The 27,643-nt window shown below is 42.4% G+C and overlaps 1 protein-coding gene and 1 long non-coding RNA gene across 3 annotated transcripts; one reads left to right on the top strand and one right to left on the bottom strand.

Moving 5' to 3' along the window:
- Nucleotides 1-13: 13 nt before the first annotated feature.
- LOC116310096 (myosin-7-like) lies at nt 14-23,996 on the top strand. Its single transcript, XM_039604747.1, has 44 exons — nt 14-29; nt 1,672-1,805; nt 1,892-2,048; nt 2,515-2,542; nt 3,716-3,809; nt 3,920-4,012; nt 4,119-4,182; nt 4,690-4,788; nt 5,912-6,015; nt 6,091-6,229; nt 6,868-6,986; nt 7,089-7,238; nt 7,571-7,741; nt 7,834-8,013; nt 8,759-8,891; nt 9,002-9,078; nt 9,325-9,412; nt 9,849-9,966; nt 10,054-10,177; nt 10,258-10,394; nt 10,647-10,817; nt 10,916-11,000; nt 11,638-11,880; nt 11,969-12,145; nt 12,729-12,874; nt 12,994-13,084; nt 13,165-13,322; nt 14,093-14,324; nt 14,719-14,845; nt 15,780-15,898; nt 16,009-16,205; nt 16,371-16,554; nt 16,662-16,827; nt 17,988-18,112; nt 18,183-18,298; nt 18,945-19,131; nt 19,350-19,559; nt 19,652-19,777; nt 20,051-20,141; nt 20,485-20,564; nt 21,759-21,863; nt 21,956-22,051; nt 22,332-22,475; nt 22,558-23,996. The coding sequence occupies exons 2-44, from the start codon at nt 1,695-1,697 to the stop codon at nt 22,567-22,569; spliced, it is 5,574 nt and encodes a 1,857-aa protein (XP_039460681.1). The 5' UTR covers nt 14-29; nt 1,672-1,694; the 3' UTR covers nt 22,570-23,996.
- Nucleotides 11,708-13,082, bottom strand: LOC120435340. 2 transcript variants are annotated; one of them, XR_005609663.1, is made up of 3 exons: nt 12,957-13,082; nt 12,563-12,833; nt 11,708-11,842 (listed from the first exon to the last, which is right to left on the bottom strand). It is a non-coding gene; the product is annotated as an uncharacterized LOC120435340 (long non-coding RNA). The 2 variants fall into 2 exon arrangements; XR_005609664.1 differs by having other exon boundaries at nt 12,563-12,770; nt 12,957-13,047.
- Nucleotides 23,997-27,643: the final 3,647 nt, after the last annotated feature.

The following is a 27,643-nucleotide window of genomic DNA, read 5'->3' as shown; positions in this document are numbered from 1 at the left end:
TACTGTGGAGACCAAAGACGGACGGGTTAGTCAGCCAGCTAATTCTAATTACTCAATATGCTGTTTATTTATTATTATTTAGTAATTCAATATATTGAGTAGAAACATGCAGGCCCCAATTATCCCCCAAAATAAAACTACATCTCCTTTTAATCTTTTTTGTTTCCATGCACCGTTTTGCTGTCCTGATATAAAATGTTTTTCTTAATACATTTATTTTTTATTTATAGGCGCCTTTCAGACCCTCAAGGTCACCTTACAATAACACATGAACAATAGCATAAAAAAACATAAAAAAAAATATGTATATATAATAAACATGGTAAAATAAAATTTAGACATAAACAGTCATAAAAATATAAAGGTAAGTATAAAAACTGAGCAGGTAAAAATGGACTAAGACAGATCAGGTGTGTGCAATTCTAAATAGATGAGTTTTGAGTAGTGATTTAAAAGAGGTGAGACAGTGTGTGGTCCGGAGAACAAGTGGAAGTTAATTCCAAAGTCTCGGGGCAGAACAACTAAAGGCTCTGAGTCCCATGGTAGTCAGGCGAGCAGGTGGAACAGACAGAAGGGAAGCTGAAGAAGAGCGGAGTGTACGAAGGGGTGAGTATGTATGGAGAAGATCGGATACATATGGAGGAGCGAGGTTATGAAGCGCTATGAAAGTGAGAAGCAGGATCTTGAAATTGACACGGAGGTGAACTGGGAGCCAATGGAGCTGTTTAAGAACAGGTGTTATATGTTCAGTGGATCTAGTTCTGGAAATAATATGAGCAGCTGTATTTTGAACTAACTGCAATTTATGGAGGGATTTATGAGGTAGACCATAGAGGAGAGAGTTACAGTAATCTAAACGGGATGTGACAAGAGCATTGACAAGTATGGCAGTACTGTGTGGAGTGAGTGAGGGACGAAGGCGGTTAATATTATGGAGATGAAAGTAGGAAGACCGAGTGATATTATTTATATGTGCTGTGAAGGACAGAGTGCTATCGAGGATGACACCAAGACTCTTAACCTGGGGGGAGGATGTGACGTCAGAGTTATCAATGGATAATGAAGGACTGGTTGGAACTGTAGTCAGTTTTGATCTGGTGCCGATTAAAATGAATTCTGTTTTATTGCCATTGAGTTTAAGAAAGTTGTGCATAAACCAGACCTTGATTTCACTTAAACAGTCAGAAATGGATGTAGGTGGGAGAGTAGCTGTGGGTTTGGAGGATAAGTAGAGTTGGGTGTCATCTGCATAGCAGTGAAACTGGATGTTATGCTTCCTAAAATATTACCTAGGGGTAGGAGATAGATGATAAAAAGTAAAGGACCCAGGACAGAGCCTTGGGGTACACCGGAATTAACTGGAGTAGATACTGATCTGTGAGGGAGTAATTGAACAAACTGTGAGCGGCCAGAGAGATAAGAACTAAACCAGGCGAGTACTGTACCATTGATGCCAATAGATGCTAATCTGTGAAGGAGGATGCGGTGGGAGATAGTATCAGAAGCTGCTGTAAGGTCAAGGAGAATGAGGATGGAGATAAGTCCTGAGTCAGCTGCAAGCAGAAGATCATTGGTGATTTTATTTCATAATCAAAAAACAAATAGTTAAATTTCACTGTGTGGGGTTTAACTAAAGCTCTAAGTGTCTTTGTGTGTTTCAGTTTCTAATAGTAAAAGAAGACGACCTCCAGCCAATGAACCCTCCTAAGTTTGACATGATAGAGGACATGGCCATGTTGACACACCTGAACGAAGCATCTGTCCTCTTCAACCTGAGGAGGAGATACAGCATGTGGATGATCTATGTTAGCATCTACTCTAATATATAACCATCAAAAACATGTTTCCATCTTCCTCACTGTGCGTTTCTAACTGTGTGTCTCTGCGTCAGACCTACTCTGGTCTGTTCTGTGTCACAGTCAATCCATACAAATGGCTGCCGGTCTACACTCCTGAGGTGGTGACAGCCTACAAAGGGAGGCGCCGTGCAGATATGCCGCCCCACATCTACGCCATCGCTGACAATGCTTACACTGACCTGCTTCAGAGTGAGTCACCTTTAGCCTCATTAGCCATGCTGTCAGCTTTCTCATTGCAGTCGTTACCTGGCAACCAGCCACTTGACAATGTCTTCTATGCAGCACCTTTTATTGCAATTAAACATTAAGGGTATAGTCTGTGTTTATGGTGTCAATATACGTACCACTTTAGGTGAATGGGTGAATACATTTTTTTTTAACAATCTGCTTAGTGGAAGGCAGTGTTAGTGAGACCTGACAGTCAGAGTGTGCTTCCCAAAGGTTCCCAAAGCCAGAAACAGCCATACAGAGGTGCGTCTGTTTGGCTATCATACCAATATTGTCATGCAGGAACTGGAAATCAGTTTTAGTTCATTGGATCATTTGCTTTGTGATTTTCTGTTTGCTTGTCATACACACATGTGGGTGCTGATAAACATTGAGCTCATGATTTGCCTCTTGGACGTTTATTCACTTGGTTTTATTTCCCCCACAGATCGTGAGAACCAGTCAATGCTCATCACGTAAGTCAGAATCACAGCTGGTCTAACATTACGGTCGGTAATATGACCTCATAATAAAAATACACATGGAAATCTGAATTTTATGAGAAAAGCAAACCATGTCCTGTATATAAACTTGCAGTTTATTTAATTTAAACCACAGATATATATGCATATAAAAACATGGAAGTAGCTTCTAGGTCAGAACATAAAGCTGATAACCAGGAACATTCTTTCTATTGGCCAGCAGGGGGAGACTCCTCTAGTGTAAATGCCTGCGCTACTCCCTTGATTGTAACTTCAGTAACTATTTCATGATGGCTTAATGGTCACAGTTTATGGTCTTATTGAAAAAAATGTATTGTGGAAATCCAAATCTAGAAAAAAAAGATGGTGTAGAGATGCTGAAAAGTTGCTAATGGGCATCTAAAATCCTCCAAAACTGCACTTCTGTTCACAGAGACACCCATGCTAGACGAGTCAAAGGGTAAAGGCCAGACAGATTTGGACCATCTCTCCCTGAGGAAAAGGGGTTGAGATAGGGCTAAGGGCCCAAACAGAGAAACACTCACAGAAAACTCAGATAGACTTTGATGAGGAAGGATCTTCCCTATGAAAGGAGTACGTGCTGCAGTTAAAGGTGGATTGGTCTCAACCTCGGGAAGCCAACCAATAACATCTCTAACTTGCTAAGACTGAAATGGAATCCAAAAGGAAAGAGGAAGAGAGAAAGCCGGAGGAACACAAGGCTCAGGGATACTGAGGCACCTTGGTTCTTCTTTAGGAGCAGAAAAATATAAACCACATACCAGGATTGGATTCAGAATTACTTCCAGTTCTTGGTAGCTGAGTGATTGTTAAACATCACAGCTCTCATCTGACTAGCATGATTTAACTTTACTCCACATGGGTATCATGGCATAGGGATGGCAATAGGTATTCCAGTTGTTTCAAACAAGGTTCCAGTCTTGGTTGTGTAAGTGTTACATCCCTAGTCACTACTGTAAGAGAGCACAGGGCCTTGGTTTCTTCCGTAGACCCATCCATCGCTCATTACATCCAGTTTCAAGTTACCACAACAGAGACATGTCATAATGAAGTAGCACCAATATTTTATTGCTCTTATTCACAGATAAAGGCATATTTTAAATTGTTTAACTGAAAATTTGCTCTGTTTTTACACCATCCTTTCAGCGGTGAGTCAGGTGCCGGGAAAACAGTCAACACCAAGAGGGTGATACAGTACTTCGCCATCGTCGCTGCTTTAGGAGAAAATGTGAAAAAAGGAGTAAGATGTCTCAACAGTTTCCCTTTTCCTTAATTGTTCCAGTCCATAGTGAAAAAAAAGAAAGAACCATACTGGGAATATGTCTTTGCAATGTTTCTCTTTGTATTCAGGGATCTTTAGAGGATCAGATTATTGAAGCTAATCCAGCCATGGAAGCATTTGGGAATGCCAAAACCATCCGCAATGACAACTCCTCCCGCTTTGTGAGTTCATCCTGATGGCTGCAGTGGAGAACACAGCTTTGTGTCTCGTGTGAATTTTTGTGTAGACATGTTGTAAAGACTGTGGGTTTGTATTTGTGTGCTTCAGGGCAAGTTCATCAGAATTCACTTTGGCCCAACAGGGAAACTGGCGTCTGCTGACATCGACATCTGTAAGTGTTCTCAAAAAGTTGTTCTGAGTTTGAATTTGTTTGAACTGCACTAGCCGAACATGTTAGCTTTTCTACTCAGCATTTTTCAAATGGCATTTTATTATCCCACAGCCACAAATACGTTTTAATTAAAGCCATCCATCATTAGGTAGTGTAGAATTTTGTAAGGCGTGCGGGTGTAAAAAGGGCTGAGACAGCACATTAGTTCACTGGAAACTTGTCTCAACAACTAAAAGCTCTGGGGCATTGTTGGAAAAAGAGGTACATCCCAAACACTCCTAATGCTCCGTGACAAATTACTGAGGAATAGTTTAAGTCATGCAGCAGTTGAAGTTACTATACAGTCCTCCAAGTTTCCAATATCTTACATTTTATGGCTTAGTGGTATTGCAAGACAAGATGTGTTACTAACATCTCAGTGTCAGATACTGAAGGGTTGTGAGGTGTTGTGGGTGTCTCTCGATGCTTTGGCTGATGAGTGACGTAGTTTGTGTTTATTTTACTCAGACCTTTTAGAAAAGTCCAGAGTTGTTTTCCAGCAGCCCGGAGAGAGGAGCTACCACATCTATTACCAGATTCTGTCCAATCACAAGCCAGAATTACAAGGTAAAAAACAAACAAAAAAACAAAACAACCAGTGCAATAAACTGTCCAATGAAAAACTCCAGCTATATAAATAACATTGAATTCAATAGAATTGCATTATTAACAGAAACAGAAATAAAACCAAGAACATGCAGAACAATAAAAACAATGCATGTCTTTAAAATCAAATGTATCAACCCAGCAATCTGGGGAGGCTTTGGTGCATAAGTCTATGCACCCCAGACAAATACCTTAAAAAACTATCATCCATCCATCCATTTTCTTCCGCTTATCCGGGGCTGGAGGCAGCAGCCCAAGCAGAGAAGCCCAGACCTCCCTCTCCCCAGCTTGTCCGGGGGAACACCAAGGCGTTCCCAGGCCAGCCGAGAGATATAATCTCTCCATCGTGTCCTGGGTCTGCCCCGGGGCCTCCTCCCGGTGTGACATGCCCAGAAGACCTCACCCAGGAGGCGCCCAGGAGGCATCCTTATCAGATGCCCGAACAACCTCAACTGGCTCCTTTTGATGTGGAGGAGCAGCGGCTCTACTCTGAGCCTCTCCCAAATGGCCGAACTTCTCACCCTATCTGTAAGGGAGAGGCCAGCCACCCTTCAGAGGAAACCCATTTCCATCGCTTGTATTCGTGATCTCGTTCTTTCGGTCACTACCCACAGCTCGTGACCATAGGTGAGGGTAGGGACGTAGATTGACCGGTAAATTGAGAGCTTCGCTTTTACACTCAGCTCCCTCTTCACCACAACAGACCAGTACAGCATCCGCATCGCTGCAGCCGCTGCACCAATCCGTCTGTCGATCTCCCGCTCCCTTCTCCCATCACTTGTGAACAAAACCCCGAGATACTTAAACTCCTCCACTTGGGGCAGGGTCTAGTCCCTGACCCGGAGTGGGCACTCCATCCTAAAAAACTATCACTGAACCTAACACAATGAGGCAACTATTATAGTTTTCTATCTTTGCCTCTGCGTACCAAATAACTGAACAATAGCATTATGAAATGTAACCACAGAAAATATAAAAACATGCCATTTACAGTCTGAGGAGCGTGGGAAGAAAGAGAGGGTTAACTATGATAACTAACTAACTAACTAACTAATAAAACATAATTTCATGATGTGTGACGCAGACATGCTGCTGGTGACCACCAACCCCTACGACTACCACTTCTGCTCTCAGGGTGTGACCACAGTGGAGGGCATCAGTGACGGAGAGGAACTGAGGCTCACCGATGTAAGATGAACACAGCGTCTCAAAGAAAAGTCTCTCTCTGATGGTGTGTGTAAACTTTAATCTGTTTGTGTGCAGCATGCCATGGACACGCTGGGCTTCACTCCAGAGGAGAAGTACGGCTGCTACAAAATCGTTGGAGCCATCATGCACTTCGGTAACATGAAGTTCAAGAAGAAACAGAGAGAAGAACAGGCTGAAGCGGATGGCACAGAAAGTATGACCCGCTTAAACACCATGTGATCAAAGACACAACAGTTAGTTTGTATAATGGGTGCAAGTGATGCTGCCTGGCAGAGATTTTGGGCAGAGCTTTACAGAAAGCTTTCTGTTGTCTCACAGTGTGTTATTAAAGCAGACAAATGCAGGTAAACCCGCCTTTTACTGCCAATGCTATACTGCCAAGTTGCAAGTCACCATGAAGTCACAAGCTCTTCAGATTTTGGTGGGATATGATGAAAAGATAACGAAGCAACAATATAGAGTTTTGGTCCTTTTTGTCTTTTTAGCAAAAATTACTTTTTCAATTTCAATTTCTTGGTTAAGGTACAGACTGTACCAATGCAATACCAATTGTGGGCCAAAGGTCATGAGCTAGGACTAACATGGAAACAGCAGACCTCGCCCAAATCTCACAATACACAACCTCAGAGAATGTATTATGAACTTATGGCTGAGCTGCCACAATTATCAGTTGCAAATGGTCCATTGTAGTTGATCTTTATAACTACCTGGCATTCAATTGAGCAGATCATTACTTTTTTTAAAAATCTTTTTGTATAACTGTGAAATATATGTCTAGTCTGTACTGGTAGAGACCTCAGATAATTACTTGCATGTGTTGTGTGTGTTAAGGTGCAGATAAGGCAGCTTACCTGATGGGCATCAGCTCTGCTGACCTGCTGAAAGGCCTGCTGAATCCCCGAGTGAAAGTGGGAAATGAGCTTATTGTTAAAGGACAGACTGTAGAACAGGTGATCAAAGTTTTCTGTCTTACTACATAAACTTAACTGTAAATTTCCAAACATGTTTATCTTTGGTTCCAGGAAGCCTAACAGGTCATGTTTTGTGTGTAGGTCAACTATGCAGTGGCCGCCCTGGCCAAAGCCACCTATGACCGCATGTTTAAGTGGCTGGTGGGTCGTATCAACTCGTCCTTATACACTTCTTTGCCTCGTCAGTACTTCATCGGTGTCCTGGACATCGCCGGATTTGAGATTTTTGAGGTACAAAGGAAATACAAAGAAACACATTCAGCAACTCTCAAATCCAGCCATGGTCCAGGTCTTTCCAGTGACACCAAATATATGTTCTGAAAATAAATGCTACTGTAAAAATAGCGCAATCATTAAAATAAAAGTCCTGAAATACAGAAGGATATCCTAGATGTCAGCTAAAACTCAGCACAGGAAACAGTAGCAGACAGCTTTTCAGAGAAAAGATTTGTCTCGTTTGGTGTCACTCGCCATGCAGAAGCTCATCTGGCTTTCTGTCATTTTGCAGAGTTAAGCATCTTTTGATCAGTAACTTCAAAAATATGGTTCATTTCTGTTTGCAGTTCAATAACTTTGAGCAACTGTGCATCAACTACACCAATGAGAAGCTGCAGCAGTTCTTTAACCACCACATGTTCATCCTGGAGCAGGAAGAGTACAAGGCTGAAGGCATCGAGTGGACCTTCATAGACTTTGGTTTGGACTTACAGGCCTGCATAGACCTCATAGAGAAGGTATGTTTGTGTGTTACATGGATTGTGTTGGATGATTGCAATATGAAGCCTATGTGAATATGAAGTGAATTAATTAGAGCTCCTTTGTCCAGCCAATGGGTATTCTGTCCATCATGGAGGAGGAATGTATGTTCCCCAAAGCCACGGACCACAGCTTTAAAACCAAACTTTACGACAACCATCTAGGGAAGTCACCAAACTTCCAGCGGCCGCGTCTAGACAAGAAGCGCAAATATGAGACGCACTTTGAGTTGGTTCACTATGCTGGAGTGGTGGGTATCCTTTCATAGAGTCACTTTTTTCTGTTGTTGGTCACGTTGGCCTTTTCAGGTGAAGCCATAAAGCTTTGGATTTTACACTTGAGCTTGGGTTGAAACTCTGGACATGTAGAATGTTGCTGGGGAGGGAACGTCGGGATGGGAATTGGTCGGGTGTGACTTTGAATAAGGAACACAAAAAATCCTAAAGATATAAACATGGACAGAATTTTTGTGTGATATTCTCAGCATGGTTTTTCAAGGCTTGAGTTGACAAAAAATAAATCTTATGATATTTTAATTTGGTATAAATGGATTTTAGCACATCCAGTTATTTATTATATAGGACCATAGTTATGCTTTAAGTCATATGGGAAACCAGTGGCTAGAAGAGCTCAGCAGCAAAGTGGCCACAGAACATCAGTGAAATTCGGTTACTTGTAATGACAACAAGGAAACTAACTGCTAGCAATGTGAACTGGATGGCTCAACAGTTAAAACTTATCTCAGCTTTGAGGTAAGCAGTTAAAACAACTATCAGTGAGAATAAAGGATACTGTTGATTGACATAAAATGAGGTGGGAAAAACATCTGGTACATCTACAAGCTAACATCTGGACATTTTCTTTGACCTGAGAACGTCTGTCATGCAAATAAGCTTTGAATGCAACGCCTTTCTCTCTCAAGTTAGATCTGGCCAAGGTTGATGTCACATTAAAGATTTGGTGTAAAAAGCTGAACTGACTGGTGTGTGTTGTAGGTGCCGTACAACATCACAGGCTGGCTGGACAAGAACAGAGATCCTCTGAATGAGACGGTGGTGGCCCTCTTCCAGAAATCCTCCAACAAACTGATGGCTGGACTTTTTGAGAACTACGTCAGCTCGGATATGCGTAAAAAAAACAGCTGCACTAAATATTTATTGAAAACCGTTTTACTATAAAAATGAATTCAACTATATGAGTGTGTTGGGATTGAGTCTTGCTTTTTTGTGTTATTTTAGCTATTGATCCGAAGGCTGAAACCAAACAGAGGAGGAAGAAAGCAGCTTCTTTCCAAACTGTCTCACAGTTGCACAAGGTGGGTGTGACTGGCAGCTTCCCCTGAGACACTATTACAGTACACCAGGGGTGGGCAATTCATTTTCCCAAGGTGCCACAGGAGAAACTGGGAGTGTCATTGGAGGGCCTAACCAATAAGCTTAATTTGATCTCTTTATAAGTTTATCTGAGAGAGCCTCCACAACAGTCTCAGTTTGTCATGTGACCCTTTAGCCCCTGCTGTACACTATGACAGAGGTTTCAACTAACTGTGTGTTTATTACAGGAAAATCTTAATAAGCTGATGGCTAACCTTCGCAGCACTCAACCTCACTTTGTGCGCTGCATAATCCCCAATGAGAGCAAGAATCCAGGTAAACACATGAACCCTGGTATCTACTGACAGCTGGTCTCTGTCCAGTAGTCGTCCTCACCCAGAAAAATAAACTTGCTAAATGAATGGTCTGTATGTGGTGGTGTTTTTCACGTTGGCACCACTAAAGGTGATTTTATTGTCTTGTGCCAGAAATATTACCAAAGATATTGTTAGCACTACTTTACAAGTCACAACAGCCATATTATGTCTACATGCATTTGTTGATGCAGTTTCTGTTTCAGTTTGGTTTTAGCGTAATGCTCAATGTACTTTTGTAAAGAAACCATCTGAAGTAATGGCTTTTACACTGACACTGACACACTTTTAAATTGCACTGACAAAAGGAAATTATAGTTCCTTCCCATGCCCCAAATAACTGCACCGGACTGCACTGTTAAAATTATTTTTTGAGATGCCTTCCTTTGTTTTTCCAGGTGTGATGGATCCCTTCCTGGTCCTCCATCAGCTGAGGTGTAACGGGGTCCTTGAGGGGATCAGGATTTGCAGGAAGGGCTTTCCGAACCGCATCCTGTACGCTGAGTTCAGACAGCGGTGAGTCCCATATCTAACACATATTTATTTACTTCATCTACTATTTTCATATTGCTCTTCAATAATGGAATTTTCTTTTCTTCCCAGTTATCGTATCTTGAACCCTTCTGCGATTCCAGAGGACTCATTTGTGGACAACAGGAAGGCTGTGGAGAAACTGCTGGGCTCTCTTGAAATAGACCACAGCCAGTACAAGTTTGGACACACAAAGGTACAACAAACTCATGTTAGCCCTGCTTTTGATACCTCAGTTCTTGGAGTTAAGCTGATGGTCCCGTTGCTTCGTCTCAGGTGTTCTTTAAGGCGGGTCTGTTGGGTCAGTTGGAGGACATGAGGGACAACCGTCTGTCTCAGATCCTCACCACCGTTCAGGCCATATGCAGAGGGAAGCTCATGAGGATGGAGCGACAGAAACTGATGCTGCAAAGGTCAATATCACATCTATCAGAGGAATGAATGACAACATATCAGTACAAAGGAGTGCTGATGCCAGAGAGGTTGATCAGAAGGAAGGAGGAAGTTGTATTTGTAAGAAAGAAAAGCAGCCTCTACAGAGTATCATGAATATATGACCACGCCAAGATGTTTAAACTTTGCGTAGTGCAGCATGTTGCTCTTGTTTTGACTCTCATCACCTGTTTTTTTGGGCTGATGTGATTTTTAATTCTTCTTCCTCTCAGGGACGCTGCGATGGTGATCCAGTTTGCCATCAGGGCATTCTTCTCAGTGAGGACTTGGCCGTGGATGATGTTGTTCTATAAGCTCCGTCCGCTGCTCAGGAGTGCCCAGGTAGAGAAGGAACTGGCCGCTCTGAACGAAGAGTTCAAGAAACTAAAAGAGGCCTACGGCAGGTCTGTTAATCCGCCTGCGCTTGAATCGGGGCTACAGACTGAAATGAGCTGCACGCGCACAGACGTCTGATGTTCTGCCATTTTGTTTTTTTCATCAGGTCGGAGGTGAAGCGGAAGGAGGCGGAGGAGCGGCAGGTGGCTTTGGTTCAGGAGAAAAATGACCTGGCTCTTCAGCTTCAAGCAGTAAGCCACAAAGAAATTTAAAGGAGCAGTGCCAACTTCAAATCAGGATCCTTACAGCAGGGTTTCACGGAATAATAGAAAACAGAGAACTGAGTCAATAAGGGCAGAAACCTGGTGGTCATTAAAAGGTTAACAAAGGTTTACTTTCTGCATGAGCTTGTGTTTTGTCCTGTTTATTGTTCATAGTCTCTATAAATCTCTTTTTTATCTTTGGCCCCACATCTGCCCACTGGTAGAAGACCCAGCTTAGTTCTGCTCGAGATTTCTTTCTGTCATTGTAATCATGCGTTCTCGCTCGCTGAGGTCATAGTGATAATATTCCTGCTTTGCTATTTAAAATATGTTGATTCCTTTTATTCTGGGTGCTTTTTTTAGTCTCAGCAAACCCTCTGTGGGTTTAAGCACCCACCAATAAAAAACTGTCATTGTTTTGGTAATCCAGTTAGTCATTATCATGGAACGTGCTGTCATAAGAGCACAATTTTAGTCACGCTATATACAGTGTAGTCCATTATACAAGAATTTTATGCACCTATTCATAATTTTTAATATACCCTGTCCATAATACAGCTGTTAGCCACTGATATACAGACTGGCCTCATATATTTAAATTACTTTTTGTATCCAAACAATCCAGGAGCAGGACAACCTGATGGATGCCGAGGACCGCTGCAACCAGCTGATTCAGTCTAAAATCTCTCTGGAGTCAAAGCTGAAGGAGATGCAGGAGCGCCTGGAGGACGAGGAGGAGGTGAGCTCCACGCTGACGTCCAAGAAGCGTCAGCTGGAGGACGAGGTGTTATCGCTGAAGAGAGACGTGGATGACCTGGAGATGACCCTGGCTAAAGTGGAGAAAGAGAGACATGGGGTTGAGAACAAGGTTTGTTCCCCAAAAAGGACTATGTCAGTGCTGCTTTCCATCACTTCCCTCACTGATAGAATAATGTTTGTTTTTTCTCTCCATGCAGGTGAAGAACCTATCACAGGAGATGTCTGTTCTAGATGAATCCATCGCATCTCTGAGCAGAGAGAAGGCTGCCCTGCTGGAAGCTCACCAGCAGGCATTGAATGACCTCCAGGCGCAGGAGGACAAAGTCAACATGCTGGCCAAGGCCAAAGCTCGACTGGAGCAGCAAGTGGACAGTGTAAGGAAAGATATTCCTGGAATGTCTGACATTAGGCTGTAATAATAAACTGTTATTTGTGGCGCTCGAGTAGAAGGATGAGCAGCTTGAGACGACTGGTTGAACCTGAAGTTTATTCAGGTAACTTTTTCATTTGTTTTTGAGTTTTAGTGTTGAGAAAAATCTTCATATGAATTCCCTTAAATTCTAGTATTTTACTTTTCTGTTATTTAATTAGCAGAAATGTGTCTGTGTTTGTTTCAAACTTGCTAGCATTAGCTGGTCATTAGCATCTCACCCCAACCTTAAGCCTTAACAAAATCCAAACGAGTGGATAAAATTTTCACTCATACAGCATCACGATAGAGAGCCAACATGTTTAACTCTGCTGTAAAGCTGGAAATTTCAACACAGGAGTGTGTTACAGCTTTGACTTACTTTTGGAGCCAGCTTCAAGTGGACATCACAGGTTTGGGCTTTTGGCAGATTTTGGCACTTTCAGAATTTCTGCAACCAACTTTTGAAAGCTTGTTTAGCACGCACTGGTCCAGAAAAGACCTGTAATGTTCTCTACTGTTATTACTGGTTTCTAACTCATGTGCAGGTTGAGACTTCGCTGGAGCTGGAGAAGAAGGTGCGGACCGATCTGGAACGAACCAAACGGAAATTAGAGGGGGATCTGAAGCTGTCCATGGACTCAGTGCGGGACCTGGAAAACCAGAAGGAAGAGCTGGAAGAGAGACTGAGAAAGTAGGAGAAATGTCCAGAGCTTTGGAATATAAATGTTTAGCTGAAAGGGCTCATTTTAACTGAAAAAAGGGTACTTTATTACCATCGATGCTTTTCTCTCTCTTCCCCCTTCTCTAAAGGAAAGACTTTGAGTTGGTGCAGCTTCAGTCAAAAGTGGAGGATGAGCAGAGTCTGGCTGCTCAGCTTCATAAGAAGATCAAAGAGCTTCAGGTTGGTGCAGAGAGGCTCTTATTCAGCTTCAGCTTCTTCACTGCTGCTGCTATAGTTTGTTTTGTACTTGCCCTCCTCAGACTCGTATTGAGGAGCTGGAGGAGGCGCTGGAGGCGGAGCGGGCGTGGCGTTCCAAGGCGGAACGTCAGAGGAACGACATTGCCAGAGAACTGGAGGAGCTGGGAGAGAAGCTGGAGGAGGCAGGAGGAGCCTCAGCAGCTCAGATCGCCCTCAACAGGTTAAAATAGGCTTCGGTGATTTATAACTTCCATCAAAGGGATCCATTAGGGTCCATTAGTCAGAGCCACAGCAGCTACGTTAGTGGTGACCCGTCCTGTGTTTCCTTACTTTCTGTCATATACATAGTGCTCAAATCATGGCTGTTTTAAAATAACATCGTCATTGTATGCACAGGTACTTACTGTGAGACGTCGACACTTTATAATGTCATAAAGAACAAAGACCCCTAATATGGGGATCTCAAGAACACAGCCGTAGCTGTATGTCAGAGAAACCCCTTAACCTCCTAGGACCTGGCGTCCACATATGTGGACATCACATTTTGGGTTATTTAGACCAAAATACTCAATTGTGCTCTTCAGGGGCCTGATATCCACTTACGAGGACGTTATACTGCTACTGTTCTATTGAAATTTCAAATGAATATCTTCATATGTGGCTCTTATTTTTCTTAGAAACAAAAATCAGGTAAAAAAAAAAAATCTGGTAATTCTTTGTTTTTACATTCACCGGGTCCCAATCAGCCCAAATATCAAAGAGAAATTAGAAATGCATGTCGTGGAAGAGTTCGGGTCTTAGGAGGTTAAAGATTAGGCCTAATGATAATGAGAAGTAACCTTGCACACAGGATCTTTGGGACTTCTGTCATGAATCATCAGGATTGTTCTGCAGATGTAAATTCCTACCTTTAGACTTTGACAGTGGATGGATTAGTATCTCAATGCTGAGATTTACCCAGAATATCACGAATACTGTTTTATTGCACAGGAAGCGAGAGGCAGATTTCCTGAAGTTGCGGCGGGAGCTGGAGGAGGCGGGGCTTCACCATGAGGCAACAGCAGCCACCCTGAGGAAGAAGCACTCGGACATGGTGACGGAGCTCAGCGAGCAGATAGATGCTCTGCAGAGAGTCAAACAGAAGCTGGAGAAGGAGAAGGCGGAGTTCCGGCTGGAGGCTGATGACCTGGCTGCCAGCGTGGAGCAGCTCTCCAGGTCCAAGGTAGGAATAGACCTCCAGCTTAAGGGGCCACTCCACCAGGTTTATCAGTGTCAGTCTACTCGCATGTTGAGTCCTGCTGGCCCTGTAAAGAACTGATGGCAGGGCACAAAACAAGGGTGGCTCTTGCTCTTTCAGCTATGAACTTTCATCACTTTATCAGAACCTTAAAAATGGCCATTAGCCGAGTGGTAAACTGTAGAAGATGAAAGATGTTGGAGCCTGAACACACTGACCTGTTTACACTTTAAACCTGTGTGAAACATGTTAACGCAGTGCAGTGGGACCAGATTTCAGTTTTACTACAGTCTCTACATTGTAACCACCACACGTTGATCATGTTTCTTAGACCACATTAACTGTGACTTCTCTGTTGATTGATCTTCTCTGTGTGCAGGCTGCTGTGGAGAAGATGTGCAGGGTTTATGAGGACCAGCTGAATGAAAGCAGGAGCAGAGCAGATGAGCTGCAGAGACAACTGTCTGAAGTCAACGCTCAGAAAGCACGAGCAGTCACAGAAACCAGTACAGCACACAGACACACCAGACACTGATTCTACAGATTTTTATGGCTAAACTGGGGCAGATTAAACACGTGATTTTAGGCTGCATGAATTTTCTTTCTCCTACATCTTGCAGCACTCTGTGTGGATGTCCTCTCCTTTCTGCACCCCTTCCTGTCTGTTGTGTTAAGATTATTAGAACAAAAATGTACTCTATAGAAAAAAAGTATTTAAAAATGATTTTTATAGTGATCATCATAATAATATTAAACATTAATTGACAGCGAAAGGTGATGGAGAATTATTGAGATGCCAAAAATTTCTCTCCCCTCTCAGCTTAAGCTTTGCTAACAGGACAAAGAGAACCTCATAAAATGTTAATAAAAACTTATTCAAGCTAGTGATGATGGCCATCGCTGCAATCGTGGCTGAAATCGAAACCACTAGTAGATGATTTTGCTACTTTTAATGGCACCAATTTTAAAAAACTGAACTTCTTTAGTTTCCTTACATCGATGTATTGGTTTCTACAGCTACATTTGAAAAAATCCCGTTTGATATTCCTCATTTTGTGCATCTAAAAAAAGAATTTCAGGCTCAACTGATGAAATACCTTAAAAGTAAAAACTTACATTACAAACATGCAGCCCTTGTTAGGATCACACTAACAGTAGTAAATAGTGAACCATTGAACTGGTGGATAATTTAAGTATCTGAGGGTTGTTCTTGATAGTGTTCTGTCCTCTGAGTCATAAAAAAGGTCCAACAACAGCTGTATTTTTTTAATGTTTGATCTGAAATGATGAAAGTTTTTGAATCTGAGCAAATGTTTAGTCCATGATTCTTAGTAAATACACCTACCAAAAATACAATTGTACAAATGATAAATGAATATCTGATGTCTAAGATACAGCAAACTTATGGTACTCATGTACCTTTGACTGTCGCCTTTTCAGCCGAGTACAGACGTCGTCTGGAGGAGCGAGACGCTACGATTGCTCAGCTCCAGCGCTTGAAGGTGGGCGTTTGCCAGAATGTTGAGGATATGAAGAAACAGCTGGAGGAGGAGAGCAAAGTAATACTTAACTCTTACACCTGTAACACATCAGGTCACTACAGTGCTCTTATTAATACCTTTTTGTAGGTATTTTATTGGAACAAATGTATCCTGTGTCTGTGTTTTAGGCTCGCGTGGCGCTGGCTCATGCGGTGCAGGCATCCCGACACGACTGCAGCCTCCTCAGGGAACAGCTGGAGGAGGAGCAGGAAGCAAAGGCTGAACTGCAGAGGGCGCTGTCTACAGCCAACAGTCAGGGGGTTCAGTGGAAAGCAAAGTATGAGACTGATGCTGTGCTGAGGATAGAGGAGCTGGAGGAAGCAAAGTAAGACAACACTGCTGTAGCTACACGTCACTCTGAGGTCCCGTTCTAACACATTATAGGGCAATGCAAAGACCACAGTTTAAATTCTTTATCTAGTTTGATTCAAAGCAGCTACTGACTTTAGACTTTGGTAAGGTTTAATAAGGTGAAGTGTTGTATTTGCAGGAAGAAACTGGTCGTGAGACTGCAGACTCTCGAAGAAGTTGCAGAGGCGTCTCAGGCCAAATGCTCCTCACTGGAGAAAACTAAACAGCGTCTGCAGATAGAGATGGAAGACCTGATGGTCCAACTGGAGCGCTCCAACGCTGCAGCTTTGGCTCTGGACAAGAGGCAACGCACCTTTGACATGGTCAGACATATGGCACGATTCCCCATTATAACATTGGAGAGTTACACTTTAATGCCCATAATCTGTAGGTGTGCTCAGAAACAAATCTGTGCATTGGTTTGATGCAGGTGCTCAGTGACTGGAAGCTGAAGTTTGACGAGTGTCAGATGGAGCTGGAGGCCTCGCAGAAAGAGTCTCGCAGTCTGAGCACTGAGCTCTTCAAACTGAAGAACTGCTATGAAGAAGCTCTGGACCAGCTGGAGACGATTAAACGAGAAAACAGGAACCTGCAGGGTACTGCAGTACCTCCCCTGTGCTCTTAACTTACTGTAATTACACTTATATGTTCACTTCAGGGACCTGGTCTTACAAGGTCAATATCATGGAGAATATCATGATGTGAAGAGAGGTAGAGGTTTATCATATAATGACAAGCCACATGCAGTGCATTGTTTTCAGCATAGCTGTCATGTGAGGCAGTGGCAGGCAGGAGGTGGACCCAAATGCAGGACTCGGACACAAAAAGTGAACTTAAGGCAGCTTCTGCCTTAAGTTCAAAACATAAGCACAAAAACCGAACTAAAGTCCAAAAGCTTGAAAACTAGAAAAAGAACACTGAGAAATTTGAACTAAAACTCAAAGAAACTAGAAACATGGAACTAACTCTGAAACCAGAAACAAGGGGAGGTACGACGCGACAAAGGGCAAATGAAAACACGGGGCTTAAATATACAAAGGAGTAACGAGGGAATGGGAAACGAGGAAAGCTGACAAGGAATAAGGGACTGTCAAAGTAAAACAGGAAACAGGAGACAATCATAGAGATGCAGACACTGAGACATAGAGACGACTGACAGGGAAGACAGAGGGAACATGGAGACGAGTGGCTACACGTGGAACACGGAGAAGACAAAGTAACAGAAACCTAAATTCTATAAACTAAAATATAACATAAGCAAAAAACATTGAGAATCAAAAACCATGAATAACAATAATCAAGGAATATAAATTAACCAATAACCATGAAACGCTGGGTCACAGACCCAGTACCGTGACAGCTGGTGTCTAAAGAAAGTCAACATAAATCTGAAAAGTTATTCCAATACTTAAGAGCTGTAAACCTGCACTCTTTGAAATAGTTAGCAGGGGGCGACTCTCTGTTTCCAAAGAGAAGTCTGATTGTATAGAAATCTATGAGAAACAGAACTACTTGAACCATAATGTTCAGCAAATGCCATCACGGCGGGATACCCTTCAAACGAGCGGTGTTCCTTTAATCTGTTTCAACAACACTTCAGCAACAAGAGTTCCTTACATTGTAGCTAGAGTAAGTATTTTTCCAAAGTTGTAGTTCAGTGAACAAACTACTTCAATGTTTTAATCTTTTTTAATATTGTGTGAGTTAAGGGATTAAATTCCAGTGTATCAAAGTGTTTTCATTATTTTGTCTCTAGAGGAGATTATGGATCTGACAGATCAGATCAGTCAGGAAGGGAAGACGATCCATGAGCTGGAGAGGATGAAGAAGATCCTCGATGTGGAGAAGAGCGACATTAAAGCTGCCCTGGAGGAAGCAGAGGTAATTACCTGCTGTAATCAATTATCTATAAAGGTTTTTTTGCCTGAACTGCTACATTTCCATTGATCAGGGAACCTTGGAACATGAGGAAAGCAAGATCTTGAGATATCAGATGGAGCTGGAGCAGATAAGGGCAGAGATGGACCGAAAGATTTCAGAGAAAGAGGAGGAGATCGACAGCCTCAGGTAATAAATATATTAATGACAGACTGAAAGGGACTTAGTATATGGAATAGAATAGAATTGAATTAAATTGAATAGCCCTTTATTGTCATTACAAAGTGCTTGGAAGTAATGCAAAGAAAAAAAACTGTTGTGTGGAAGAAGCTGTTAGTGAGTCTGGAGGTAGGTGTGGGACCAGGTTGACCTGAGGCGCTGACCAGAGGGCAGTGGGTCAAACAGGTGGTGAGTGGGGTGCGAGGGGTCACCTGTGATGGTCCTGGTTTTCCTGAGACAGGAGGATCTGGCGAGGCAGAGGGAAGCTCTTCACTCAGGTGCAGTAGAAGGCCAACAGCAGCTTCTGGTCCAGGTTATTCTTCCTCAGGACAGGTCTGCTGTTAGCTACTGTTAGCTACTGTTAGCTCGCGAGGTAGATGGAAGGCTCTGCACTGAATGGACGGCCTCTAAGTGCAGCGAGCAGTGACTGTCTATAATTCTGCTGTTAAGGCCTCAGTCCTAAAGCACATAAGCACAGAGCCCACAGCTCCTTCCCTGTGTAGGGTCTGCCCCAACCAGTCATACCAGAAAAAAAGGTTCATAACCAGAGAAAGACCTGACAACTGCAACCTTAGTGTTGATGGACTTGAGAGGTAACTCCAGTGCTGTCCTCCAGGGGGAGCCAGCAGCGTTCCCTGGAGACTATGCAGGCCAATTTGGAGGCAGAAATTCGTCATCGCAGCGAGGCGGTTCGTTTGAGGAAGAAGATGGAGTCTGACCTGAACGAGATGGAGGTTCAGCTGGGAAACGCCAACAGACAGCAAGCAGAGAGCCAGAGGATCATCAGACACCTGCAGACACAGGTACCCCCACCTGTTTACATCAGATTGATGAGCAAAAACAGTGTCCAGGGAATGTGCATTTTACTGACCACACTGGGCTTCATTATCACATTAATCATGGACTGAAAAATGCAGTTGAAGTGAAAACTTCAAGTGACAACCAAAACAAAGCTTGCTCAAACAGCACCGCAAATGATATAATGTTTAAGCTAATCTTGTTGTGCTGAACTCTATCGCAGGTTAAAGAGCAGCAGGTGGAGCTAGAAGACAAAGTCCAGCTGACCAATCAGCTCAGAGAGCAAATCGCCCTCCTGGAGCGGCGGTGTTCACTGATGTCAGCGGAGGAGGAGGAGCTGCGGGGGGTCCTGGAACAGACTGACCGCGCCCGCAAGATGGCCGAACATGAGCTGGTGGAGGTGTCAGAGAGAGTTAACCTGCTCGCTACACAGGTTAATTAATTATGGCACATCAAATACAATCATGTTGAAATATGAGCATGATATTTCATCATGACGGACGGTTTGACGACTTCCTGTTTTAGAACGCGGGCCTCATGAACCAGAAGAAGAAGCTGGAGGCCGATCTGTCTGTGCTGACTGGAGAGGTGGACGAGGCGATGCAGGAGAGCCGCAACGCTGAGGAGAAGGCCAAAAAGGCCATCACTGATGTTAGTCCTGACCCATGACCTTTGACCTCTGATCAAACCAATAGCTGAGCTCCTGCTGCTGTTAAATTGTATTTTTCATCATATGTTAACTGAGTTCGATGCTGGAAAACCTTATTAATCTTTAAATTTAATAACTGAGACATTTCAGCATTTCTTAATCATTGTATCCCCAATTTATTTACCCCATAAAGCTGCGATTCATCCATCCATCACACGCTCTGTCAGCCTCAGATGCTTATTACATGAATCCTGTTAACGTTTGTGCTTCACCAGGCGGCTATGATGGCGGAGGAGCTGAAGAAGGAGATGGACAGCAGCACTATGCTGGAGAGAATGAAGAGGAATATGGAGTCTACTGTAAAAGGTTCAATAACATTACTGACAAAAGATGTCACCTGTCATAGTTGGTTAATAAAACAATAGAAATTAGCTGATCAAAACTAAAGCACAGACTTCTTGGGCAGTGTGCACGTCACAATCAACCAGAATTTTAGTCCTTTAAAATGCTTTTTTTCAGAACAGCTACTTTATTAATGATAACGTTTTCTGGCACATTTGTTATCTGGATTATCTGAACCACGCACAATATATATTCTTATTTCCTCACTTTTAGAAAACAACCAAACTGTTTCTGTTAGTTCACTTGTTCACATACTTTACCTGCAGATGTCACCGTGTTTTTACCAGCATCTCTGTTCTTCTGACAGAACTGCAGGTGAAACTGGATGAAACGGAGCAGATGGCGCTGAAGGGAGGAAAGAAACAACTCCACAAACTGGAGACAACAGTGAGTGAAAACTCAGTCACGAAGTTGTTTCTCACTGTGAGTTAAATCAAGTTTCAGAGCAACGCCTGGTAGTTTAACAAGGACACATTCTACTTTTCCGTATTTCTGTCATACAGATACTCTTCTACACAGTGGTGGATGTGCTACATGCATTACATAAATAAAACCCCAAAACGTCTGAGTAATTTCTTAGGTCAGTTTCCAAAAAGGCACATTTACTTTATCTGACAAAAAAAAAACTGCCTCTGTCAAGAGTCATCTTAAAAAAGGGTAAACATCTTTATTTGAGGTTTATCAAAAAAGTAATTGGCAAAGAATATTTGTGCTGGGAACAATTTTCCTCTACTGTTATCTGCCTGTTAAAAGGAAGTTTTTCCTTCCCACTGTTGCCAGGTACTGGCTCACAGGGGGGTTGTTTGATTGTTTGAGATTGATTGAGGTTTAACCCTACAGTATAAAACACATTGATGTGGCTGTTGTTGTAAACTGGCACTGTATGAATTAAAATATTGTGGCATGTTGGGGGATCAGCTAGTTATCTCCCATCATGCCTTGGGACATGTGCTGCTGTTAAGATGTTCTTGTTGTATTGTTTATGGTTACATGACTTTTAACTGTTCTGTTTATACTGCGGTACAAAGTCATTGGCAGTTATTGATTGATGGAAAGAATGATTTACCATGAGTGAGTTTGGTTATGTTGTTATTGACGCTTGGAAGCACAGTGTAGAAAGAGCATGTGTTTAATAAAGAGCTACCCTTACCTGTTTGGGGAGGAACAGCGAGCTCAATCTCTGAGTGATGCTTTGTTGCTAAGATTCCTCTGCCTGCAAAAATATAATTAAAAATAAAACTGAAAAAGTAAATGGCTCAAAAAAATCCAAATATGAAGACACCATTAAATGCACTAAAAAAATGCACTTGATAATAAATTGAAACATTAAGTTATAAAATGGAACATCAATTGATACTTTGTTTTTTAATTTTCCTTTTTTAAATCAATTCCTTTTATTGGGCATTTTGCCATATGATTTTACCTTTTCTCATAGATTAATTGATGCATGCATATAGTGCAAAGTTGCACATTTTTTATTGAGTCATTTAATTATTTATTCATGCTTGATTTTGGCAGTTTTCCTCCTCCATATCAGTACCAGGTAACCAGCAGGAAGTAAATCAGCTGCTGTGTGTGCAGGTGAGGGCGCTGCAGACGGAGCTGACTTTGGAGCAGAAGAAGAGCGAGGAGTATCAGAAGGGGGTCCGACGCTACGAGAGGAAAGTGAAGGAGCTGACGTACCAGGTGTGAGGTCCTCACTGCATCCAGCTGCTGCTGTCATACAGATGTTGGTCCCGTCTTCTGTGTTTTTATTGGATCTTTGTGCTTTCGTGCAGTCAGAGGAGGACAAGAAGACTTTGCTCAGGATGCAGGAGCTCATTGAAAGGCTGCAGGCCAAAGTGAAGAGCTACAAGAGACAAGCTGAGAACGCTGTGAGTGTTTATTTATTTCCTGAGCGCCACAGTTATTTGGGACTTTTAGTAAATGCACCATTTGAATTTACTAATTGATACTCTGGCATGCAAACACTGACATCAACAGAGAGCAACCGTGGCAGAAAAGCCCTTCCCCTCACTGGTCAGGGCACATGGCCGCCCCTCCCTGAGCCTGGTTCTGCTGGAGGTTCTTCCTCCTAAAAGTTTTCTTTTTAGAGCTGCTCTAATTTGTATAAAATAACATTTATTTAAAAGGGATCATGTTTTTGTCCACCAGGAGGAGCATGTGAGCTGCACTGCCATACGTTTCCGCAAAGTCCAACACGAGCTGGACGAAGCCGAGGAGAGAGCAGACATCGCCGAGACGACCGTCAACAAGCTGAGGATTCGAACTCGTGAACAGACCAGCAAGGTCGCCATGGTGAGTTATGGTCGCACAAAGCAGAGTTTAACACTGTTTTGCTTCCATCAGCATTCCTAATGAGCCGTTTGTGTCTCTGCAGATCACTGAATGAAGCTCTGCAGCATCTCCATCACTGATTAACTGACGTGTTGTTTGTTACCTGCTGTGTGTTTTTATCCAGTGTGTTTGTACATCTGCATCTACTGTACGACAATAAGTTTCTTCAATGAAAAGTAATATAACCTGGTTTGAAGGGGAAGTGTTGAGGGCTGCGAGTACCCTCACCCCTGTGTAAAGCATCAGTTCTCACCACCTTAAACTTTCTTTTAAACAGTTTTATGCGTGTTTGTTCTCAGGGGGTTCAGCATGCTTAACCAAATTAAAGAGAAGACTAAAGATCTTTTTAAAATAGCAGTTTAATCCCCCTTCCACAGTCAGCGATACTGGAAAAATAATGTAAGACAAAAAAGAAAGAAAGAAAAATTATTTGTGTTTTACTTTGTCAGTGCTTCTTGTATTTCTACAGGCATGAGGCGAATCCAGGAAACGACAACTGTACAGACCTACAAGGCTGTATACATACCACTGGGATGGGATCAGTTGAGCCAATGGTTCATGTAGACTGGCACTATTGGTTTAATAGTGATAGATTTAAGAGGATTTCTCAGAGATTTCTCCTCATAGTTTCAGACATTTCATTGTAAAGATTAAGGATGCTGTACTTTTATTCGGACTGTCAGACGTTTGTGTGGCAGTACATAAGATGCAAGATGTTAGGGAAGGGGACCGGTTTTGTCATAGTGGGTGACAGAGTGTGAGGCTGTGGCTATTTCTGGAGACATACTAAATGTTGATGAAAATGCTGCTGGTATTAAAAAAAATCATGAACCAGTCCAATAAACAGCAGCAAGAGTCAGTAACAGAATGAGCTGTTGGACATTGGCAGAGAAGATTTGGCAAGTTTTTCATGGTTGCAACACACATGGAACCATTTAATAAATGGGAAAATAAACCTGCTTTCCACTGGGACAGGATTTAATGCAAAGAAGCGTCGTTACAATAAAGAAATAGTAAAACTATTAATGAATAAAAAATGTTTTGTGCTAAATCAATTTAGCAGTGTTTTACGTCAGTACTGAATCAGATGATTTTGTGCATAAAAAGTTTGGTTTGTAACTGTTTTGTGGTGTCAGACTGTAACCACTGTGCATAAAAGCTGTTTGCAGTCACTTCCCAATTAAAGAAAGAAAAAACAGTGTTTAGAGACCAGCTGTTTAACCGAAGGGGGAAAAACATACTCAAGAGGTGGTGGAGACCAAAAATGGAGCTAAAAAGAGAGCTTTCTGATTGCTGGATGGAACATCAGTGCTGGATTCTTCTCTGCCCAGTGATGGCCAAAAACATGTTAATGGGAAAGAATGCAAACAAAAGAAGTGTGCCTGTATTCAGACTGTAATTATGTTGATGTGTGGTTTTATAATTATTTTAACTGAGTTGTTCTTTGTAGTGACCAATAAAAGCCCGATGCTGTTGATGCTGCTTTTGGTCCACTCTTCTATATGTTGTTCTTTCATGTTTGTGGCCTTTCATTTATGCACAGCTCTCGTAAAATACCGTCACAGCCTTTCAGTCCAGTTGATGTCTGGACTTTGGGCCATTGCAGCAACATTTTGTTGTAGATCTGCTGCAGTGTGCTGCAGGATCATTAGCCGTGTCTCAATTCAGGGGCCGCATCCTTCATAGGACCCGGACTTCGCGGTCTACATGGGCTGGGTCCTCCGAACACCGAGAGGGGCGCAAGTGCGAGGGTGTGAAATGGGACGGTCTAGCCTTCAGATTCGCATCACTGCTGTCTCGGTGGAGTTTAATAAACTCAGCTGTCTGCTCTTTGCTCCCTAAAATATAACAGGACATTGGAGTAAACTCTCGACCATCTCACACTTCTGTTTAATCAGTTTTCCGTTTAATCAGTTTTCTGTTTGAAGTTTATTCAGCTGTGTGAAAACTATAACTTTAATCTCAGCCAAACCGATTTACTCAGGAACAAATAAAACACTGAAAAAAGCCAAACAATAACATTTTTAAGTCTAAGTCTAATCTAAGTGACCTATATATCATGTTTAACCTGAGTAGTGAAAGACAGCGGGGGGTTTGAAAACGATGTGCCGCGAGTTCGCTGTTCTCGTCGGCTCTAGTGAGCCTCGACCTCCCGGTCAGCTATCGAGCTGGTGGGTAACAGACGTCTCCATATGTGACGTCTTGATAAACCGAGCAGATTTGAAGTTTACACAGCTACATTTTATAATTTCTGAAAATATGTTACAAGGATGCAGTCTATGAATTGGGACACAGCAATAGTCTGTCTCTGTCACACAGGTGTCACATTGGATTCCATTTTACTTTGGTATACAGAGTGCACCATTGTGATCAGAAAGTGCCCAAGCCTAAATCATGATCCCTCCGCCGCTGTGCTGACAGCTGGTGTTCGTGCTAATATGCTGTTTGTCACAGCAGCACACTAGGAGGAAACCAAACATCTCCACTTTAGTTTTGTCTGTCCAGAGGACATTTATTCATTTGCAGCTTTGCAAATCTAAACTGTACTGTCATGGCCTTATTTTTTAGGGAAGAGACTCTTTCCTGGAAACCTTTCAAAATAAGACACACACTGAAAAAAACGGTTTCTTATAAATCTTCAATGTAAAACTGGCATTAAAATATTGAAATTGTTTTTTACTTGATTTTTGATACTGATTAAGGTAAAAGTTTTGGAGTTCATTAATGATTTTAGCAAATAAAAATGTAATTTGTGGTTATTTTTTGTCTTTGTAGTGATCAGTTTTTGTCTTAATTCAGATTTTCTGCAAACAGACATTCACAGATTTCTATAGACAAAAACACATTGGACAGGAAAGGCACAGTTTGGCATTCAACACTTTATTCACAAACTAAAACCAATCACTGTATCCACAGGTCAGTGGGTGACTGTACAGGTGTGTTAGATCAGTATTAACTGGCTGCACATGGCAGCTTTACATCATGCCTCACCACGAACCCTCCATTGGTTCATTCGTCCCCTGCATCCTCCAATCAAAGTGCTCTGCAGTTTGTCCTTCAGTGTGTGTGTGTGCGTGTGTGTCGGGGTGGATAAAGTGAAGGTGTGTATGTGCGCGTCTGTCCAGGCTCAGCTGGACCACATCGGTCCGGTTCTCGTGTGCGTCTTCAGAAGACACGCCTACACATTTACAAATACATTCAAACACAACCAGAAGGTTTTTCCTAGATATCTGTTAGACAGCAAATAGCACCGCAGAGCAAAATACACTTTGGGGTTAAAGAAAGAAAGAAAAAACGTCTACAGACAGCAGAGTGACAGCTGCGTTCACACAGGAAGGAGGAAAATCACCTCCAGAACGCTTCATCATGGTAACTCTGATACGACATTAATGTGACGTAATGCAACAAGTGCAAAGAACAAATACATATGTATATGTAGTATATGATGCATGTTCTGAAAAAGCCAGTTTAGGAATTCAGAGACTTGTGGGACTTTAATAAAATCTGTCATCTGAGTGGAGAGAACATAAAGACACCATCAGACCTGTTCCCTCAGTGCTCCTGCTGGTCTTCTAAATTCTTATAAAGCCCTGAAGGTGGCTCTTTAAAAAGGATTTGAATTAGATTTTAAATATAAGGTGACATTTTTTGTCTTCACCTGCCACACATCATGCATGTAATGTGTTGATTTTTTTTTTCTAAAAGCCCAGATTAGCCAATGAACAGTTGTCTCACTGTGGTGTTATGATATCATGTTAGGTCACTGTGTGATCTCCCTCTTGACCCTTGAGCTGTTCGGTATTTCATACATTAAATCAAAACTTTAAAAAAATGATATTACACAGACTCTTATAACTAATGACTGCTAACTTCAGGGAATAATAGGTGAAAATAATCTGGATCACCGAGTTCACCGAGATCTATTCTACTAATTTCCAGCTCCACATTTTCAGCCTTGGACTCTCTAGAGTAGCTTTTCCTAAGTCAAAGTTCAAAATAATCCTTCTTTATGTCAAACAGGGCTGTGGTGCCCGGTTCACTGCCTGTTTTAGCTCCTACAATCCAGATTTCTGCTGCGTTTGTAGAGCAGGTGGGTGAGGCTGTGCGTGAGATGACAATATTTGGGATATTCCCTCTCTATGATGTCACACAGACCCAAGCACTGAAAAAATGGGCTGAGACTGACTGTTGAGAGTCTGAAGCCCAGCGCTAGCGGGGATTATTTGTACACACTGACCTTGGTGTTTTGAACTTTGGCCATGTTTAATATGAACATTCAACACTAGACAGCTGATATGTTACAGAAAATACTGAAATGCAAAACAGGGCAACTGCAGACATTAAATAAATGAACAGCTGAACAGCATTCTGGGAAATATAAGAAACCTGGGCGTAGCCTGAAATCACTTCCTGTCCAGCTGTACCGATGTTGATCTTCTCTCAACACTTAGCGTTAATATTCAGACGTGGAAATTCAAACATAAACGACTTCAATCTTTTGACTTCCTGTGTGAATCCAGTCGTGCTTTTCTGTAGTTACAATTTACATTTCATATGTTCTGTTGTTGATCTAGATGAAAAAAAAAAATCTTTAAAACTCAGCTGAGGGGACGAAACAACTGAACCAAAAGGAAGGTGTGCAGGTACGATGTGATTGGACGATGAAGTGTTAAAAAACAAAAACACTGAACCAGATCTCTGTGAACTCTTGTTTCTAGACCTGATGACATCATCACCGCGCCCTCGTTTCACGGCTCACAAGACATTAACAGACCTTTTCCCCCCTTTGCTTGTTCTCTTCAACTCCGACATGTTCTTCTCTTTGGGGCTGCTGCATTGCATCATGGGAACTGTAGTGAGTCACCAGGTTAGTACAACTGTAGCTCTGTCATCAATAAAGCTGTCGGTCATGACGGTAACCGACACCCAAGTTAGCGAAGGGGAAAAACGCGACATCACATTTGCATCAGCAGTGATGTCAGAGTGGTCGGCGTGAAAGTTTGTGGCGTCCGCTTCAGTCTGCGTTTAGTAACAACACGAAAAGGGAGAGCAGGTCCTTTAAAGTCCTCAGAAACAGTTAGAAAGACTAAATATGAACACGGAGAACAAATGAGGCCACTGGGAGGTCA

This window comes from Oreochromis aureus, linkage group 20 (assembly GCF_013358895.1).
Source record: "Oreochromis aureus strain Israel breed Guangdong linkage group 20, ZZ_aureus, whole genome shotgun sequence".
In the NCBI taxonomy this organism is placed as follows: domain Eukaryota; kingdom Metazoa; phylum Chordata; class Actinopteri; order Cichliformes; family Cichlidae; genus Oreochromis; species Oreochromis aureus.
The sequence above is the reverse complement of the archived record's forward strand: the minus strand, read 5'-3'. Positions and strand labels throughout refer to the sequence as shown.

Excerpts from the sequence above, each read along its gene's own strand:
- LOC116310096 (XM_039604747.1), top strand. The coding sequence starts at position 1,695 with ATGAACCCTCCTAAGTTTGACATGATAGAGGACATGGCCATGTTGACA. Across the intron at positions 1,806-1,891 it reads ACAGCATGTGGATGATCTAT|ACCTACTCTGGTCTGTTCTG; the intron begins GTTAGCATCTAC and ends TCTCTGCGTCAG. Across the intron at positions 10,395-10,646 it reads CAGAAACTGATGCTGCAAAG|GGACGCTGCGATGGTGATCC; the intron begins GTCAATATCACA and ends TCTTCCTCTCAG.